At 37.9% G+C, this 21845-nt stretch overlaps 2 protein-coding genes and 1 long non-coding RNA gene across 3 annotated transcripts; 2 read left to right on the forward strand and 1 right to left on the reverse strand.

Moving 5' to 3' along the window:
• The first annotated feature begins 2017 nt into the window (after positions 1-2017).
• Positions 2018-3835, forward strand: LOC144204475 (uncharacterized). The gene is made up of 2 exons (XR_013327897.1): positions 2018-2998; positions 3426-3835. It is a non-coding gene; the product is annotated as an uncharacterized LOC144204475 (long non-coding RNA).
• Positions 2486-20346, reverse strand: LOC144204474 (general transcription factor IIF subunit 2-like). Its single transcript, XM_077728488.1, has 8 exons — positions 20074-20346; positions 19786-19856; positions 19637-19655; positions 18910-19054; positions 6258-6339; positions 4892-4991; positions 4657-4800; positions 2486-3612 (listed from the first exon to the last, which is right to left on the reverse strand). Exons 1-8 carry the CDS (start codon positions 20137-20139, stop codon positions 3475-3477), a joined length of 765 nt encoding a protein of 254 aa, XP_077584614.1. The 5' UTR covers positions 20140-20346; the 3' UTR covers positions 2486-3474.
• kctd4 (potassium channel tetramerization domain containing 4) lies at positions 12449-14342 on the forward strand. Its single transcript, XM_077728487.1, has one exon. The coding sequence runs from the start codon at positions 12670-12672 to the stop codon at positions 13444-13446; it is 777 nt and encodes a 258-aa protein (XP_077584613.1). The 5' UTR covers positions 12449-12669; the 3' UTR covers positions 13447-14342.
• Positions 20347-21845: the final 1499 nt, after the last annotated feature.

Raw genomic sequence — 21845 nt, forward strand, 5'->3', positions numbered from 1 at the left:
TTGGAACAAATCGTTATCAGTAAGTATTACTTGAATTGTTCAATTGTAGTCTTACCATGTCTTCAATAGAGCACACTGACAATGGCATGGACAGCTAGGCTGTTTAGAATTAGACCAGATTTGAATCCCACTTGGATGACTTTATATAGATGTGCTCAAATTCCAAATCCCGTTAACGTTCTTCTTAAAATGTTTGTTTTTAACAATAAGTGCTTTTGTAAATTCTGCATCAAAACTCGCAAATCCAAGTGATAATGATTGACTTGACATTTTATTAACAATACCACATGGTAATTAGTATACACATGGAAACCAGTTGTTATGTCCTGAAATAGTCACTTGCCGTTAAAGGTTTATGACTTGACCTTACACACTCAGGTGTGGAAAACTTGAAGTGAAAATTAGGTCTCCAACAAAGTTGAACTGTGACGTAATCCTGCATTCCGTAATGATATACTACATACGCTTGATACGAGTGTTTCAACATGAGTTGCATTGTGCTGTTTTAACTTTAACCAGTCAACTAAGTATGATTTGGGAGTGAAACGAGACAAAAGAGCAAGTACTACTGCCCAGCCTTGTAGAGTGGTGGCCCAATGGGTAAGTCATCAGTCTCCCACTTCTGTGAACCTTGGTTCAAATCCTAATGCATGCATAATGTTTTCCCACTATTTCCAGGTAAATGAAAGGGATAAGAGTACAAGCACTACTGATACTGTCACTGGGTGGTGGCCCAGTGGATAAGTCATCAGTTTCCCACATCTGTAGTCCTGGGTTCAAATCCCTGTGCAGGCAAAGATTTTCCAAATATTATTCAGTTAAAAGAATAAGTTCTAATGGCTAATTGTTTAACTGAATAAGTCTTCAGTTGTGGATGAAGCATTTTGTCCAAAAACTAACTAAGTGTTTCACCCAATTTCATTGGATAAAACTATAAGTACTACTGCTTTCTCTTACAGGTTGGTGGCCCAGTGGCTAAGTCATCAGTCTGCCACCGGTGTGGTCCTGGGTTCAATTCCCAGTGCCAGCAAAGATTTTCCCAATATTATTCAGTTAAAAGAATAAGTACTACTTCCTAAGTGTTTAAGTGTATAAGTCTTCAGTAGTGGATGAAGCATTTTGTCCAAAAAATGACTAAGTGTTTCACCCAATTTCCTTGGATAAAACGTTTCAACACCTATGTATAAGTGGGGCACGAGTTGGTGTAGTGGGTTGCACACTCGCCTTTGCACCGAGAGAACGTGAGTTCGCTTCCCGGTGTCGGCGGTTCACTGACCAAGCAAGCGGTCGAGGGTCGGCCGAAGGCCGACCCGAGAACGCCTTTCGCACAGACAGGTCCTTCAACTGTCTTCCGAACTGCCGAAGGCAGTTCGGAATATAACCTTTTGCTGAAAAGTATGACTAAGTGTTTAATATAAATTAAAAAGATTTTTCCTTTTTTTTTTTCTCATCTCCTTATTCCATTGACCATTCCTTCTTTCCAAGTATTTTCAGCCAAACGACGGCAGCGAGAATCGAACCCAGGTCTCCCACACGGGAGTCCAGTGATCTAACCTCTGCGCCAACCAAGTGACTACACTTTTCTTTGTAATCATTTGAGTTTTTTGAGAGGAAGTCCACAGAAACAACTAAGTGAAAAAGTGTCTCGACCAGGAATCGAACCCAGGTCTCCCAGACGGGAGACCGGTGATCTAACCTCTGCGCCAACCAAGCGACTACAGTTTCTGTGTAATCATTTGAGTATTTACAGAAGAAGTCCACAGAAACAACTAAGTGGAAAAAGTGTCCGAACCGGGAAGCGAACCCAGGTCTCTCACACGGAAGTCCGTGATCTAACCTCTGCGCCAACCAAGTGACTACACTTTTCTCTGTAATCATTTGAGTTTTTTGAGAGTAAGTCCACAGAAACAACTAAGTGAAAAAGTGTCTCGACCAGGAATCGAACACAGGTCTCCCAGCCGGGAGACCGGTGATCTAACCTCTGCGCTAACCAAGCGATTACAGTTTCTGTGTAATCATTTGAGTATTTACAGAAGAAGTCCACAGAAACAACTAAGTGGAAAAAGTGTCCGAACCGGGAAGCGAACCCAGGTCTCCCACACGGAAGTCCGTGATCTAACCTCGGCGCCAACCAAGTGACTACCCAGTTAAAGTAATCATTTGAGTATTTCTAGAAGAAGTCCACAGAAACAAACTAAGTGAAAAAGTTTGTGAACCGGGAAGCGAACCCAGGTCTCCCACACGGGAGACCAGTGATCTAACCTCTGCGCCACCGAGCAGGTACATTTCTAGTAGTCATTTGAGTGTCTTGACAAGAAGTACACAGAAACAACTATAAGTGAAAATATGTCCCAGCCGGGATTTGAATCAAAGCCACCCAGGCGAAAGACGGTTGAGTTAACCACTGCGTCACTGTTGGGTCTTTAGTTACCGATCCCCATACTTACCAACCGTGCACAAAGGAAAAACGAGGCATGAGACTGTGTCATATTTTAAAGCGACCACCGGCTGGGAAAGGTCGGAGGCGCGACTCCATGTCGCGCTCGGCTCCGCGGACTTTCTCTCTCTTCCAAGTCTCAAGTCGCGCTTTTATTAAGTTTCAGCATTGATGTCATGAAAAAGGTACAACAGTCACTGAGACATGTTAAAGACATCATTATGATTATTGACAGGTTGTTCTTTGTCGTAGAGAATTTGTATGTCACGTATCCTTGCATATAATCTTTCAATCCGTGTCACAGTTAAATGTCATAGGGACCTTCAATCCATATTACAATCATCAGTGTCACCACCATCATAGGTGTCACTAAGTGTCACTGTTTGGCTGCGGATTTGTCATAGAGCCAATAGGAAATATGTATGTCCTTTGAAATGCACTTGTTATTGTTTTACGCAACTTCACAGCCACAATTTGGCTGCACTTTCCTTTGTCGTCATTTGAAGGTCTTGACCACAAAGACATAGAAACAACTCAGGGAAAATGTTTCCCAGCAGTCAGGTGAGTGAACCACTACACCAGTAATTGGCCACACTTACTTTGTCATCACCAAAATTGATAAAGATCAGATGGACAGTTAAAAATGTTTCCTGTTCAATCAATGAGCATGCAATTGATAGATTTTAACATTAGGTGAAATGGTGATTTAATGACTATTATTTAATATTGAGTGAATAGGGGATTTCTTTAAACCATTCAACCAATCTAATTGAAATTTGATGTTATTGCTACTTATAAAATAAACAATAACTGACAATTATTGTGAGTAATGCTTTAGAAATTGAATAGAAATGCTTAATTGTATTGTATACAATGCTAGGAATTTGTAAAGGGGTTGCCATAACGACAATGAAAATAAGCCACAGCAAGAGTGAATGTGAATTTTAGGCTTTCATTGAAAAGAAAAACAATAAGAGTTATGTCTTAGGAGACCTGAGTGACATCACACTGACGTGCAAAGAGGAACTTTGTGGAGTTCAGGCAACCTGCATCTGTTCTCCTTCCTCCTCGGCTGACTGGTAGTGTCTGTACTCCTCTTTCAGCTCCCACATGCTTTTGTGAGCACCTTTGCTTTGGTATGTCCCAATTTCTCGCATGATCTCTTTCAGGTACGTCTGAAGAATCACAATGGAGAAGGAATGTATGATCGATAATGTATAATATGATAATGTATGATTTGTCCAGTTTCGCCCTATTGAACTTCTATCAGAGTTGTTGACAGTCAATCAGTCAAAATTTTGATGTGTGCACTGAACAAGAGGAAACTCCTATCTCGTTGTACGATATACAATGACAATAACTTCTATTCGAACAAATAAAACCTTTGGCATACATGGACTTTTTATTTTATTTTTTTTAAAGCCATACTATATCTGTTTTTTTAACAGATAAATGCCTTATTTGACATGTTTTTGAAAGCCATATTATACATGGACTTTTTGACTTTAAGAAAAGAGCCTTCCTGTACAGTCTTTTTAAGGAAACACCTTACTATACTATGTTGTTTTTAAGAAAAAAAACCTTATACTGGGGGGAGTAAGATCCCTTTTAATAGGCCTAGTGACGCCACTGATTCATACAAAAAAAATCCACCCACCTAAAATATCTCAATACGCCCAAGTTGCCATAAACTTTCTACTGGACACTAGATGGCACTGTGGTGCTTGGCGAGATGCGCCCGCGCTCTTGACGTTCACCAAGACTTTTGACAATGAGCATTTCGGTTACTTCATTTTGGTTAATTGGAGTGCTAGCCAAGTGCTTTGGAACGGTGGCGTGGGGTGTGTTGCACCATTTGTCTCCCACTCGAGTGCTGGTTACGCAATCAGATGCAATCAGAGGGAGCACAGGACCTCAAGGTCTCATCAGCACCTACACGGTGTTCTCAGCACACTGGAACAATTCCACTTTGACGATGAAACCCATACATGTGCTCTGTGTGTGTGTCTCTGTGTGTGTGAGCAATGGAGACAGAGAAATAGAAAGCGAGAGAAAGAACAGGTCCAAATTGTAACCACAGCAGATCGTGTGAACAAGAACAGACGTCATGCTGTGGGCGATGGGTGCAAATGTAACAAAGCAAGGTGAAATGTGGGCAGGTGTGTTGTTGTTATTGTTCTTTCCCGTCAATGCCGTTAATGCTTGAGTGTTCTGCTCACCACAGGTTGCTTGGTGATGTCCACCAGGTCCTTTATGTTGTAATACTGATGTTTCTCAAAGGCAGAGAAGAGCATGTCCAACACCACCTGTCGCTCAGCTCTCACCATCTTCCCTTCGGATTTCTTCTTTTTCTCATATTCCACCTGGCAAACATGTGGGAAGTCAGTACTCGTGTCGCGATGAGGCGATTGAACGCTTGACATTTGACAGGCGGGGGAGAATTGGAGCTCTCACGTTGAAGTTGTGGTTAGCCACGGGTTTGAAGACGGTGGTGATGGCTTTCTCCAATTGCTGGGACAAACGCTGAATCTTCATGGACTCTTTCATTTGTACTCTGTAACATGTATGGAGATGTTTAAACACAAGACACAAATCAGGTCAAAAGTAAAAAAGACAGAGTGTTTGGCAAGTGAAAGCTTTTTAGAAAAGAAAAGTAGTTTGGAAATAAGAACTAGTTTTAAAAAAGAATGCAGTATGTTTGGAAAGAAAAACTATCAATTACTTTTATAGTGGTTTTATATGACTCTCACAAATGATTGCATTAGGTTACAGGTCGATTTTTTATTTGCTTGAGGAGCAAATTGTGTTATTTTGCTGTTCCAAGCGCTTTCCTTCTTTACTCAGCGACATGGAAAAGGACTGTCAAAAGTTATTTAAACTGACCTAATGTCGCCAAAAAATATAGTTTTTGGTTGTCAAAGACTACAATGTAAAATTTTGGACTACAAGGACATGGTGTCCACTTATGATGTGCACATCAATTTTCTAAAAAATTATATCATGTAAAAAGATCATCACAACCTCTGAAAAGACCATCACAACCTCTGGTCCACGTAGCGTAAAAAAAACATCAAAATGAATTAAGATATGAATTTGCAACAGTACAATACATGATCTAATATTCATTATATTTGGATTTTATTCTTGTAATATCAAGATGTTTCTCTCAGAATCTATCAATGTCTGACTTCTTTGGAAGGTAAAAGGAAAAAATAAAATAATAAATAGATAAATGAATAAAAACTGAATAAATAAATCAATTCATATATCAATTTACAGGCAAACACTTCAGATTAATCAATGGTTCTGAATGGGAAAGCTTTAGTGAGTGAACCATTGGAAAGGGATTGGCCAATGGGTCTGTTGGAAACGATTGGATCTAAGTGAACAGATTTTGATGGAAGCATACGTGTATATATCTTTGACAAGAATAAAACAATTATTTGGTACGCCTTGAATTCCTATGATCTACTTTACAAAGTAGCCCCACAATCATGACTTGTTTCTGACTTGCCAAAACGAAGGAACATTTGGTGAAGAGATCACTGTGTGCTAAAATGTGGCCATCTGTATTCAACACGCATCCAAACCAAATGATTGGCAAGGAATTTGAACACATTAGACCACATCTCCTCCCCACCATCTCAAAAGAACTATTTCCATCAGCAATTCTGCCAATTGTCAGTTTAACTATTGACGAATGGAGGACAGAAATGGTCTTAGAATTCAATCATTTTCCCAACTATTTATCCCCACAAGGTTCAATGCCTATTTTTCACCAATTCATGTGTGGTCTGTCAACATTTAACTGTGAACTTACTTCTTCAGCTTCATGTAGTTGTCACTAACAACAGGTCTGCATTCGGCTCTGTGTACCACCATTCCCTCCAGGCTGATTTCATCTGAGAAAATGGTGCACATGGTCAGCTAGCTCTTTATCATTTACATTACGATCGCAGTGCCTTTGCATTTTACCATAAATTTAAAACATTCAGACTACTGATGGACTGTGCAGTAACCTCAGTCTGCAGAAGGTCCCCCCTCCCGCCTTGTGGACTTCCTTTGTGTGGCTCCAGTTTTGTAACTAGGTCTACAATGTCTTGTATGTGTCTTGCGACTGCAACCAAGACATTTCCAGAATACAAGATGAAATAAAGTTCTAATCTAATCTAATAATGTGTTTATGAACTTCCCAAATTTACACTAATGTGTGTTTTTTTTTTTTTGCTGATTCCACTGACTTGGATTGCTTTCAGTCTCCAAGTCTATTCACTGCAAAAAAAATAATTGCTCTGCCGCAATAAGGCAACTGTAAAAGTGTGCGCACTTGAGTGCTGCATAGATGTAGGTGGCCTTACAAAATAGGATGATGCAATTAATACTTGCACATAGCAATGATGAAAAGAGAATAATTATTAAATTGAATGGAGTAATAATAGTGTAACCTAAGTACATTAATAAAAATGCAGTTTCCAACTCATTGGCTTCCTTATTAATGCGAGTCTGGATAGATTCTGATTACACTAACATTAAAATCTTTGGATACATTTCAATATTCAGTGCACCTTACATGTTTTTATTTGAGGGCAATTGTCAAAATCCCAAAATGAAAGTTATTCTTCTGATCGTCAACAGGTACGCTTTCAAGGTAAATATAGTGTGAGGAAACTGAGCATACAGATCCAGCTGCCTCTTGACTCCAGAACACCAATTATGGAACATCTTGTCAATCCTAAATGATCTCTTTCAGAAAATAGAGCACAGCTGTTTGTGGGTTTTAGCACCACCTCCAAAAGGACAACAACAATCTGCTTCCATTGCTATCTAAATACGCCTTATTTAATTCAATTCTGCTTATATAAATCTCCATTGTATCTTGTTGCAATGACAACTTGTTGATTTGTATGCTCTTCTGTTAGTTATTAGTCACTGTTGATATGGATAGGCACTATTTGTAAGAAGCTGCTACATTTTACACTCCTCATTTGAGTGAGATGCTCAAAAAGGGCCACATGAGGTCCAGATGACCCGCGGAGGAGACGGAATTCTCTGATGTGCGAACGAGCAGGGATACCAGCCAACGTCACCTTATCTCTGCATCCCAAATGTGTGGGCAAACCAAGCAAAGAAAGAAGTGTGAAAGATGACGTGTTTTCTCAAAGTGACGACAGTCTGTGTGTGACGAATGTGACACAGCAGGATCCCCCAGTTGGAACATGTCAACTGTTACGAATCCCCAAAATTGCTCTTTTTGCATCCGTGACTGGCAATGTCAAATATACATGAAAAAAATCATTTATATTTTCATATTGTGGAATATTCTATTTTAAAAAAAGGAAATAGCTAATATTCTCTTCATTTTTTTCACAGTAAATATTTTTAGACGGGGAAATGGCAAGTATTTTTTTCTAGCGTACTATTTCTTCTAATTTCTTCATTTTTTTATTTTTTTGTGTTTTTTAGTGAGAAGTGAAAGAAAGGGAATCAATTAGAATATTCTCTTTTTAAATCACAATGTATTTTTAAAGAAATTACCATTTAATCGAGGACAAGGGATAACTAATTTAAATATTAGATTACAGAGAAACATGAACCCGTAGCATTATTATTTTTGGTGAGCAAACAAATATAAGTAGTAATGTATGGAGGCTTGTGTAAAATGAGTAAAACTATTGATCTCACAACAAAAGCTTCTGATCTTCATTATTCAAGTGGAAAAGGTGAAGATGTACAACAACAATGAAAGTCCAATCAATAAAACAGATGGTTAACACAGACCTCCCACGGGCAAGACAATTTCGACAATGTGGCTGTCTGCAAGTATTCTTCAGTGGGAAAGGATATTTCTATTGTCTTAATTTTTTTTTGTTACTATATATATTGACCCTGATTGATTTGAAGAAAATGCACATTGGCAAGCTCAAAGTCACACTAAGGAATTCTATACACATAATTCTACAAAACTATATAAAGTCCCAAATAAAATACTTGTAAATGTATCTTAGTACCACCTGGACTTCTCTATCTCCACTTAGGCACAAACTGTAATGGCTAAAAAAAAAAAAAAAAAAGGCTATAGCTGGCATTTTTAGTGATTCAGTGCATAATGAGCAGCATCTGTACATATGTGCAGTGACACTTTCAATGAGTACATATTTGCTGAATGAAAGATGATTGTAACGAGCAAGCAGTGTCATTTGATCAAAAACAAGCTTGAATCATTTAGTGCAGGTGAAAAAGCTGTAGTCACCATAGCAACCGCCACATGCTGTCCAAGTTCATGTCACATGAAGTTGAATCAAATTACAGTCAGTGGTGTGTTTTGAATAACGAGACCATTAGCACTTAAAAGTCAAAGAAGGATTGCTTCCATTTTTTTTTGCATGCTTTGATGAAGGCAGGCAATTAGGGCAAATCATTAAATGAAACACAGCAACAATAAAATAAAAGTTAACAAAAACAAACCTATAGATAAACCAGATTTAACGAATAGGAAAATGTTTGGTAGAGATTCACAGTGAGGCTTTGTGAGGGGCAGAAACTCTTGAGATTTATCAAAGACTCCAGCCTGTAGGCTTCACTACAAAAGTCTCTACTAATAACCATCTTCGGTCAAGACTAACAGAAACTTAGTATGGTGGTATAGTACCTCTGACATTAAAAAAATCAATTCTAACATAATAAAAATCTAAATATGAAACTAGATACATTTCGAAATTGTACTTTTGTCAAAAAAGAAAAAAAATGATTTTGAACAGTAATTTTTGGGGTACTAAAATGAATGGTTTCCTGCATCGGGGCAAAATTTCAGTTAAGTTGATTTTTTCAGTGTCGGGATAATTAAATTATTAGTAATAATAATAATAATAATAATAATGGAAGGGGTGTGTAGATTGTAGCCATTGCATTACATGCAAATGAATAAGCAGCCTATTTATATGTACTATTTGGATCTACAATAGTAGAGCAAGTGAAACAAAAAGTTTGAGAAATTTAAAACAAAAGCAATTCAGCACATAACTATAATCTAAAAAATAAAGCCTGCGCATTAAGCATGTATGTTCATCCATTTGTTGCAAATAATACATTCTTTCACAAAGTTTTTGACTTGATGGCAGATGAAATCAACTGACATTATAAAGTTTTAAAAATAAAGCCAATCACTTCCAATGAAAAGACAAATTAACCCACTATGAGCCTTTTCAAATATTCCATGCCAATTTAATACTCTTCATGTTCTAAAAGATTTTAAAAAAAAATAGGGGTTAATATCTGGTAGTAAATGTGATATTCAAAGACTAACGACCACCAAGGAGTGATAAAACCAGAGTATTTACAGTAAGAGATAGTTGAATAGGGAATGAGAAGAATGAAGACGGTAATAGAAGAGAGACAAATGCGAGGGAGAGAAGGTTATCGGTCCGCCCCCTCACACTCAACTCGTACCTCCATCTGTTTCAAGGCCCTATGCTTGCAGCTCTGACCTTCCTAATGTTTCACACAACAAACAGCAGGCCGCCCACCAAGCAAACATCTACCACCAGTTTCTACTCTACCCTCACTCCCCTCATCTATCGTGTACATACAGGTTGATCTGTGAAACACACATGATAAAGATCTTCTGATAATTGCCAAAAAGCCTTTCAGCCATTATCACCAAGCAGTCTCATTAGAGTTTAAAATAATGCTATAAGTGTAGTTAGTTTTATAAACGAAAATTTTAAAAGACAACCCTAATCTAATCAATGCAATATTAACAAAAATGGATAACTTCTGCGCCATATATTATGTGCTGTGGTGACTTTTTTTTTTTAAATATTATCCTATGCTTTAGGTGATGTTAAGAATTGTATGTGCAATCTACCAGAATAGATTTGCTTTAAATAATATGCTCAGTTCCAGTTTATTCTGGACTTTCTGGAATCCAAATTTATGAATCCATTCATTCTTTGTTGCTTTTTAGTGACAGCTCTGGCAGCACAAACCTATGTACACCCCGGGCAGAAAAAGTTAAAAACTGCAAAAACAATATGAATTTTATAAAGGACCTAAAAGGTTACATAAATGCGATGCAGGTGGTCTTTTTGTAACACACACACACACACACACACACACACACTAGTGATAAATTGTAGCATGTTATCATGACAACAGAAGGCACATTATGTGTGTGCGTGTACATGTGTCAGGCATGTGCGTGTACTTTACTGATTGGCTCGCCAAATATACTTTCCTATTAGAGGTCATCTGTGTGGCCCAGGGGCTGCCTCATTAAGGAAATGCAAGGATTCCATTAATTTCTATGCGTATTAATGTAGGTGTTCACAGTTGTGCTTGACTTACATTTACAACACAAAAAACAGTTAGTAATTCAGGGGGGGAAAAGGACTAACTTAATTACGGTAAAGTTCCTTTTCCGATATATTCAAGTACAACGCAGCTGGGAATAGACAACATAGTCGTTGATCACAGTTTCATTGTATTTTGCCAAGTGATGTCTTTGATTAGTTTTTTTACCAAAGAATGTATGTAATGTCCACCAGTGGTACATTAAAATCTATCAAAGAGAAAAAAAAACAATATTTTGCAATATAGCCAAGATAGAAAGTGCTGGGCGTATAGGCAGAAGACCCTATTTTAAGTGACTTCCATGCCAGCTTATCAGCAGTCAGGGACTCCATGTTTCACCGCAAGCTCTTACTGCTCAATGAATTATTCACCACCTTTAAGAGGTAAGAAAAATCCTTTTTGCAGCATTTTTTTGGAAAATTAAATTCATTCAGTTCTAAAAGCTTTGTAAAGCACTGCCTGACATTCATATTTTGCACATAACGAGCATCCTTGACTGACCAACTTAATGAACAAGAGACAGAAAACAAGTCGAACCACAGCCCTCTCGGATACATTTGGCTTGTTAGTAATTCTGATTGAATGTTGTTGGTGATGAGTCTACTAATTGCTTACGATTGGAAAACCACCACAGATATAGCCGCATTGACGAGCAGACATTCAACATTCCATTTCTTTGGAGATGGACCTGAACACATCACCACCACAACCCCATCAACAAGGCACCCTTGACCTGTTTTATTTCTGAAAGCAAAGAGTTGTGCTCAGCAGGCATTCATTTTTTTTGCCTTTGTAAAATTAATGGGCTGACAAGACCTAAAAAAAAATCCATATTTCCTTCTGTATGGTAGACAAAAAATATTTCCTCCTGCCAAAATCAGTCTTCCGTTTGAATACTGATTACCATTAGTATGTCGCCTGTCACTTTGCTTGATTATGTCACACTCGCTATTTAAGTTTAAAAGCAATGATTTGGAAACAAGCAAAAACACTACCTAGGATAACCTCAGTTCCCATTTTAAGAGTGGCTGCATAATAAATCGCTGTTATCAATGTACCTTAACTTATTGGCTACCATTGACATTGACCAATGCCCAATCCATTTTAACTGAGAGGTCTGACAGAGATCAATTGCCGCAAGCTTCTACCAGCGAAATGGATGGGAAGTCTGTTGCTATCCATCTATGGCACAAAATGATTTAAAGCTCAAACTCTGCAGTCAAAAGGTAAACCTGATGTTATTTTTCATCCTCCCAAATTCAAATTATGTTCATTCCTCCCTCTAAAACACATAATCACAACAAATAACATGACGATAATAAGAAAATTCTGGTTTTAGAACGAAAAATGAACAAAAACACTTGCTTTGCAATTGACAGTGAATAAAGTAGCATAACAAAAAGGGAAAAAACACATTTCTAAGCCTTCATATATTAACTCAGTGTTTCATTTGGTGAATGCATATTAATGTATATATATATATGTGTGTGCTAAATACAAATGCTTAGTTCTGGAGCTTTTAGGGATGAAAAACAGACTGTGGAGTTCAGACTATTGACTCCTGTATTCCCCCCCTCGCTGAATGTCATGGGGAGGGAGAGGGAAAGAGCGAGAGGGAGAAAGAGAGAAAAGGAGGAGGGACACGAGTATAGAGATTATTTTTCTTTCCAGAGAATCAGTCCACTGGAGCGCATCAACCAGACAGGACTCACCCTCCCACTATTAAACACTTTTAACATACTCTCTACAGGCTTTCTGCGCAAGAGCCAAAGACATTTGAGAGCATCAGACTTGTTTCCTCGCATTTGATTAGAGCTGCTCGCACACATGCTTACACGCCAGCTCTGAGGAGGCTGGGTCGAAGCTGGAGAGTGTATCAGAGAATGGAATGGAATCTCAGAAGAATGGAAAGTGAACTGAAACACATCAATCCAGACCTGCTGCAACCCAGCAAGAGCTTCAAGAAGCCCACATCAGGCACCATAACAATCAACGTTGGGGGCTTCCTGTATACTGCTCACCGAACCACCCTGGCAAAGCACCAGGGTAGCTTTCTGGAAGAGTTGGCCAATGGTAAGAAACCTGTTCAGCACATGGATTCCATGGGAAACCCATTCATTGACAGAGATGGTCCAGTTTTCCGGCATGTTCTCAACTACCTTCGAACTGGAGAGCTTCAGTTGCCTGACGACTTCAGAGAGGCTGGGCTTCTCCGAAGGGAGGCCGATTTTTACCGACTGATTGAACTTGTAGAAGCCGTGGCTGAGTGGGAAAGTCAGAGGGCAGCCCAGCGGGAGCCTGCGTTTTTAGAGGTAACCGATAGCCACGAGAGGTCACAAGGCCTAAAGGTGTATTGCAGCGATTCCACCTTCATCGAGAAGGTCAAAAGCCGACTGGTACAGATTTCCAAGAGTCGTCTGGATGGATTTCCGGAAGAGTTTGAAGTCTCGTCCAATGTGATCCAGTTCAGACATTTCATCAAGTCGGAGCCAGGCTCACGGCTCGTGCTCAAGGAGGACAGCACGTTCTTGTGCACACTTGACTGCCTGAAACTAGAGACAGTGATGCTAGCCTTGAGATCCGGCTTCAGGCTGGTCACCAGCCTTGATAGCAGCAAAGGCTCCGTTGTGGCTGCTGAAGCCCTGCATTTTGTCAAATAGGCCACCGGGAGACGGAAGCAAGAGGCATGATGCCAAGAAGCAAAAGAAGAAAAAAAGCAGTGCCTGAATCCTTACCTTTGTCAAGTAGGCTGCATGGAGATGGAAGGAAGAGGCATGACGCCAAGAAGGGGGGGAAAAGCAGTGCCTGAATCCTTACCCACCCCTCTAACATTTAATTTTGGCTTGAAGGTGCTGTAAAACGTGTTGAGCTGTGATTCGTCATTGTTGGAAAAAGAAAAAAGGCAAACAGAGAGTGCTTTCATGTAGTGCTTATATATTTCAAACTCATCCCACAGATCTTAGGCTTACGGGCAAAGGATTTCGTCTGCCAGGAATAATTAGAGGGCAATTATCTTCTGGGATGCTATTTTTGTATAAATCTTTACACTGCCAGTGTTCTTGTATTTAGTTGATCTAGGCCAATTTGACTATATTAAAAAGCATTAGATTAGTGCAACAGTACTGTGCCCCATGTAACATAAAATAATGAGGGGAAAAAATGAGGGACTCAACAAAAGATGGCTTTACCAATGTTTTCACTACACGTTTACTGCTTTTGCAATAGCTGTAGTCTTCAAAACTAATCAAGACATGCACCATTGTGCCATTCAATTTTTACAACAGCGTGTGTGTGTTACAATACAATGTGTGTACTTTAATAGCTCAATATGCTCAAATAGCTTGACATCCTAATCAGAACCAGCATCTGTCTCTCCTTTCAGAGCATTAAAATGAGTTTTGTGCGAACAACTGTGTCTGTAGTAAGGGCTGTTAATTGAGCATGATACATATGTGGACGAAATAAATGTGTTTGTGCTGTGAGCCTCTGTGTAGTCTGTACATCAATCATGACGTTGAATATTTTATGAATAAAATGCAGAAATCCTTGTTTGCAATTGGACATTTTTGTATTATTGGGGGAGGAGCTTGTATTCAGAAATTTGGGGCAATACACTTTCCCCTGTAGCAGAAACACTACTTATCCAACTGCAAGTCACTATAGTATACTATTAACATGAACAGTGCCCACACTAATTACTCCAATATTCCATGTATAGTAATAAAGCCATACCAGTAAAATTACACAATATTTGAGAAGAGTAGAATTCACTATAATGTTTTCAATTACTATTAGTGAGGCTTACCCAAGCACATTGTTACACAGAATTTGTTATTGCTGTTATCATTTGCAAAATATAATTTCATTATAGCATAACTGAGTCAATGCTGTTATCATTTGCAAATTATAATTTCAATATAGTATAAACATTTACTTCACAGCCGCTCCTAATAGTATTATTGGGACTAAATATTCATCTCCATTATAACTGTAATTGAAGTGCATGTATTTTTAATATTGGTTACTGCTCTACTTATTAATTTCCAGTGTGCGTGATTCATACTTTATCTGATGAAGTGCCAAGAAAAGAGATAAATGATCTAATTGATTTTTTTTCACCTGTTGCTAGACAAACTCAGTTCCTACATTTCCATCATTACGCTCTCAAATACACCCCCTCCTTGTCATCAGGCCTCAGTCATGTACGACTCCCAGCTGGTAAATGACAAACATACCTGAGATTCTTATCCAACAGGTTCAGAAACAAAGCCAAGGCAAAAGCAACTAGGACAAGGTAATGAAACTGAAAAAGTGAGGCCAAAGACATTCCACTTTAAAGTATGACGCACAAAGAAGGATGTGTCATTGGTAATCAAATCAAACCGTCAGGAAGCATGGACAATTTATGCCCATTTCCTAATGGCAAGATATGCATCTGCATTATGCTTGTTATCACTCTGCAGTTCGAACAAAAACAGAAAATTCAATTTGGGATCTAATAAAATTTGAGTCCACAGAAACAAACCGCCAGAGCACTAGAAATACTCCTCCCTCCATATTCTTACATTCCTACCAATCTTGCCGTGGATAAACACCAACAATGGCAAGTTCTCCGTCACCACGACAACGAGCTGAAGGGGATACAATGCTCATGACGCAACTATATTAAGTCTCAATACAACCACATGTTGAATCGACTATGTCCCATTACACAATGTAAATAATTAGTGAATGATCCACCCATTGAATGTATGATGGGTGCAAAAAACTGTAAACTCAAGAATTTTAAGGCTAAAGCAAAACTACCTACTTCAAATAATAGGCCCAATTTTTCTTGCATTAATTTTACCTTTGGATTCATCCTTTTTTCTGTCATGAACAAAAAAGCTTAACCATATTTTTTGTCTGAACGATGACTAACTAATAACAGCTGTCTTCCATGAACAAAGCACAGTATTCGAAATGATTCATATAGTCTGTTGCAGTCTCAAAAGCTCCATTGAAAAGGTTTGAGTATTGTCAATCCGAATCAGGCCTGGTTCAAATTATCAACGACTAATGGAAGACAGAAACTCTCCACTGAAAATCAGATGAGTAGACTAATGGTGGGGAAGCAGGTCAAGGTCGAGAGAAGCTTTTGTAAAGAGAACAATTTGCCTACTCAACATTATTATCCTTCTGCTCAAGCCTCTCTCTTCCTGATATCAAATAAAAAAATGCATGGTAAATACTGACTGGCTAATATTTTGAAATGAATACTGTATATCCGAGTCCCCAGTCAAATGTTTCAAGAATTTTAAGTAAAAATGAGCAACATCTCGTTTTTGAGTCTTTTCTCTGCACTAGCAAAGACGCATTTCTCTTTGAAAACTGCAACATCAGTCTCAGCTACTGAATTTTAAATTAGTAAGAGGGGATAATAAATGGTTGTCTCTAGCCTGCACACCGGAGGAATATTGGGGATGTTAATGCAATATTTGCCAGCATCCGACTTACAGTATAGTCTCGAAGGTCTATTTGCAAATAAACACCAGAAACTCAAAACCTGCCCGCCTTTTGTATAAAGCAATTGTCACTGTCACCCTGAGATGGGGAAAAAATAACTTGGCTTTGCGGGAATATTAACTTGCAATATCAGAACAAATCATCATTTACTGTTATGCCTCTGTTGCAATAAATTAACCCAAATCTAGTATGAAAGTGAGTATACATTACAGTAATAAAGCAAAACTAATGAATCCAAAAGTCTATGTATGCTGCTGAGGACAAACAGTTTGTTTTTATAGTAGTTATGCATAATATAGAGTTCTACAGATATTTAGTAGGAAATGTTAATAACAAAAAACAATAGCACGAAAAGAGTTCTAAATATCTAATAGGGAACAATTCCACACTACTGTTTTTTTTTTTGTGTTTTCATGTCACAGGACTCCATTGTGGGCGCACACTAGTGTGTTAGCCTATTAAAATATCTAAAGTATCATACATTTTAAGTCATCATTTTAAAAATTCAATCGTATGCCAGTAGGTTGAAATCCAATACTGTCACAAAACAGAGTGGAACATTGCAACTGTGCATAACACCTTATGACCCTGACTTCTTGCTATAGTGGAAAAAGAGCTGATGTCGTGTGGTTATCGTGATGGCCTTGAGCATAAAGCATTAAATACATAAAAGAACTACTGATAGTCAGAGACTGAAATATACTATCCATAGGTTAGTATTGCACTGGTCCTCTTACACAAACATCTCCAAAGGATGTAATGTGCATTGACAAAGGCTGGATGTCATGCTATATTTATTAATAATCAGCATTTACTCATCAATTCGAACTATGCCCTTTTAAAATCATATAAAACAAACAAAAATAGATTTTAAAAACATTAAATTTAACATTGAAGTCCAAGAAAATGTAAACCAAACTCCTTCCATTTACTCAACTGGCTCAGTTTAAACTGAAGCACAATGTTGCCACTGCTATGCTTCACTCTAAGTACATAGATTTATGATAATGAAAAATAATATGCTTCCTAAAACATAGTAAATATGAAAAACATCACGCTGAAAGCCAATCAAACAAACAGGATAAATGTTTCAAAGTGTTGCCCAATTACTTGATAACAGTTTAAGACCATTATAGCCTAGAGTAATAAATCATTGTAATACATCATTTTCTGTTCACTGCTCACTTCTGTGGCATTTAAGCCTGTTGCTTAGCAACTTCTTGATCAATACCTGCTCCTTGCCAAAACAGAACAAAGAGAAAGAAACAGAGAAGTTCAATTTAGCCGATCTGAGAAGTACAAAAGCCAAGTCGCCATTCATGTATTTATCCGTCACTGATGGTTGCCACTAGCAACATTTCACCATTGTTGCCTGACTGAACACTTACATTACATGGGCGGTGGAGTGCAGTGTGAAATGTGGGGATTACTGCGGACAGACGTTCGGTTGACTCAATATTTTTAGCTTTTTTTTGTAATCAGGCATTAGTTAGGAATAAAGGGGCAAGATTTTCATTCTTATGGCTTCGGGATGAATGCCTGCAAAGTACTAAGTCAGCATTTGAGTCCCCACATAGTTCTTAACCTGCTGATGTACAAATGTACAGTGTAGCCTCAAAACCACTCAAAGGCCAAACGCTACGACTAAATATTTAATGATCCAGCATTGATGCCTGGTTATGACATAATTATTAGCCTTAAATGTAGTGTCTCCCTTGTTCATCCACATCAAGTTGTTGTCATGGCGATGACAGCCTGGAAAATAACACTTGCCAGATTGGCATTTATGTGTATTAAAAGGCAAACAGGCCAAATACAAGTTGTGGTTTTGTGCGTGGGTGGGTAAAAAAACATCTTAATATACTTATGTTGCAATCTGAACTGGACATGGGTGCTGCTGATAAAATTTATAAACAGTTTAAGCAAGCTAACAGAAGGACGATTTTGCACGAATGTAAGATGGAATGTCTTTGATAGAATTAAATATTGCCCCCATTTTTCACAATGCGTTTATTAATAAAATGTCCTATATTAAAATTATGTGCTGAAAAAAAATGCAAAATAGAAACAGAGATCCATTATCACATGTAGGTGGTATTAATGTACAATGGAAGAGTGGGTGCATTTAAAGAGCATGAGGGCGGTGAAAGCACAAATCTTCTAGCAAGGGCTTGATTTAAATTTTATGCAGTTTAGAGGTATGTTTTTGTGAGTAATGCAGAAATATGTAGAAGAAAGAAATTTACATCAGACTGATCAAATTGTAGAATGATTATCTTACCTTCATCCACATCCGAGTCAATGGGACGAATTGACTTAGTGGCAAATTTAATAACTTGCATTTGAGTAGGAAATTAAGAAAATAAAACACAAGTAAAAAAGCTTCACGGGTAAATTTGAAGACTTTTCAAATGGATTTATCAATGCATTATCGGTTGAATAATAGCAACTCAATTTCTCAGAATGTAAACAAAAGTATTATAGGAAAATATTTGATTAAGCATATATAAGAATTCATATGAATTATATAACCCCCAGTCCAAAGAGAAAAAAAAGTGAATGAAGTAAACATTTTCAAAATAGTGATTTTAGAGTCAACAAAAAAGCTCAAATTTTACCTTTCTCAGCATGGCTAAAAACAGCCAAGTTCTGACCGCCCAGTGAGTTCATGGTGAAGGGATGCTCTCTGGGGACCTTCAGAGGTGACTCATTTTCCTGTGCAGCATGGATTGTTGTAAGATCTTCATTCAGGCTGAAACAAACCTGTCCAAAATAATAACAAAATAGTGAGATAATGAATGATACAAGCATGAAAAAAATCAGCTGTAAGTCAAAGGAAATGCTATTTTGGTACACCGCATAGATGAGGGTTTACAACAGACACTGTCAAATCAATTTTACTGGCTACATAGTCTCAAATCTCATTTTCTGGGTTGCGGGGGTGCTGGAGCCTATCCCAGTTGACTTCGGGCCAGAGGTGGGGGGAGACAAACAACGCACACACACACACATACCTAGGGGCAATTTAGATTGTCCAAACAGCCTACCATGCATGTATTTGGAATGTGGGAAGAAACCAGAGTACCAGAGGGAAAACCCACATAGGCCCGGGAGAACATGCAAACTCCACACAGGTGGACCGACCTGGATTTGAACCCAGGTCCCCCACAGTGAGGCCAACGCACTAGCCACTTATCCACCAGGCCACCCGTGGCTACACTGTATTTGTGGTTATGTTTTATTAAAGAAAAGTTAAATAAACAGCTAGGCTAAGCTATAACAAGTGCATATTTAATTTTAACTCATTGGCTGGCATTGACCAGTGCCTATAGAATCATGCCTCACCTGACTTTTGCCTTGCTTCCTGTTAGGGTGATGAAGGACACATGGTCAAGAGCCAATTAAGAATAAAACAAACTAAAATTTAAATAAATCAAAATGAAACAATTTGTATTTGAATTGTATTATAGTATTAACTATGATGCAGTACATACTTTCCAATGGTAATCTTTCCAACCTCTCCATCTGTTGCTTTGTCCCACTGTTGGGCTAAATATTTGGGAACCTGGAGATCATATAACAAGATGCACAAAAAATACATTTAATTCATTATATTTTATACTCACATGGCAGTTTTGACCATTTTAAAATAAATCTGCACGAGATCTAGCCCAGTTACATTGACTGACACAGAAAATTGACTATTTGGACGCTGATGAGAGTCCTGCTTGTGAAGTACAGTTTAAGATCATTGTTTTAATATCATTTGCAGTTGAACAAACCTTAACGAGCCACACGCCATGATTTTGTTTAACACCAGTAAGATTAACTTCACCCTTTGCGGACATGTTCTCTCGTAGTGTCAAGACTGGGTCATTAATAACAAAACACACATGTGACTTTTAATTTTGAACGATGACCGGAAATGACCAAACGGAACAACCAGTGCTTCTTTCAAAATAAATACTGGCATTTAACGCTCTGCTACATCAACAATAGTAATACTAATTCCTAAACCATTACCAATCAAACATTATTGCTAATTTCCTTGGTTAATGTGTCATGTTATTCCCAAGATAGTACAGTAAATATATTAATTCATCTTCTGAACCGCTTATCCTCATTAGGATGGGAGGGGTGCCGAAGCCTATCCTTTTCAGATAAAATGATGCTTTCTGAGGCCTCGTCTATACAATTTCCTGTAACGGAGATTCAGCATCTCCTTGTGGATAAATAGCAGTACTGCATTGTGCTTTTGTTTGATATTGATTTGACTTCTATTTCAAATTGTGTTAGAGGAGAGTTGCTACAATACTTTCACGTATATAAGCAAATTTTAGAAATACAGAGGGACTAGAAGGATCACCAGGAAGGTATTAATTCAATTCCTTGGAAATGAATTGGACAATCCATGAATCAAACACTTGCTGTAAACAGTCATCTCTTTTCATAGAGCACAATTTGCACAAGTATATTGTAAAATATAACCTGGTATAATAACGTCTTACTTAAAAGTTGACAAACTTTTCATGAACTTTGTAGCCTTCACAATTTTTTTGTGCATGTGTGTGTTGAACCTTCTTTTTTTAAGGTACCCACAATAGGTTAAATCTCACCCATGACCCTCATGAGGACACAAGCCCGGATTTATGGAACAATTGTGTTTAGTGTTCTTAAAAACACACAAGATTGTATTAGAGGTTAATTGACTTTATTTTGTAATTGAAAAAAGTCAAGGGCATTTCACTTCTAAATTTATCAGTTGGTTGAAAGGTTCATGAATCCCTTTTATCGCGGGTAAAATTAACTTGGCACCGAGCATCTGAAGTCCCTTCAAGGCAAGGCTTTAGATTTCACAAAGGAAGCAACTATATTGCAGGGCTACAGCCCAGAAAGAAAGAAGCTTTCAACACAAAGAGTAGCCTTTAATCCCATGATCTTTAATGGATAATCTTTATAATTGCTTGCACATCTGGCTCATGACAAAGATCATAAAGCAACCTGAAATTCTTTCGCATCATTTTATAATATTGAAGATTCTAACTGCACTGATTCCTAGAATGAATTGAGGCCCTGTTGCCATAGCAGCAACCATCTGGTAGTTACTCTCCAAAGTAGGAGTACAAGGGCATCCGCCAAGATTTTACAGGATGATTCAGAGAAGGGCTTCAAGAATGGTTGTTGTGTATTATAAAATATGTTCCACCATGTAATATATTCCATCCCTTATTTTCTAGCATTGAAAGTCCCCATGTTCATGATACATGGATTTGTCACGTGTTGTTATTATTGCATGCTCATCTTTTAGCTAGAAAAATATAGTCCATATCCATAAAATAAACAGATATTAGATGTACTTTTTAGTTAATCTTGTTTTCTCACACCATCCTAAAACACATTATATAGACAGATAATCATTCACATTATGCAATCTATTTGAACTGCTAAGCTTGGGAAGGATGCTCATAAATAGAATGAATAAATAGCAAGTACAACCCTTTGATTATCTTGAATCTGAATTCTTGATTTGCTGAGAATTTAAAATACTATTTGA

The sequence above is a fragment of the Stigmatopora nigra genome, chromosome 11 (genome assembly GCF_051989575.1).
Source record: "Stigmatopora nigra isolate UIUO_SnigA chromosome 11, RoL_Snig_1.1, whole genome shotgun sequence".
In the NCBI taxonomy this organism is placed as follows: Eukaryota; Metazoa; Chordata; class Actinopteri; order Syngnathiformes; family Syngnathidae; genus Stigmatopora; species Stigmatopora nigra.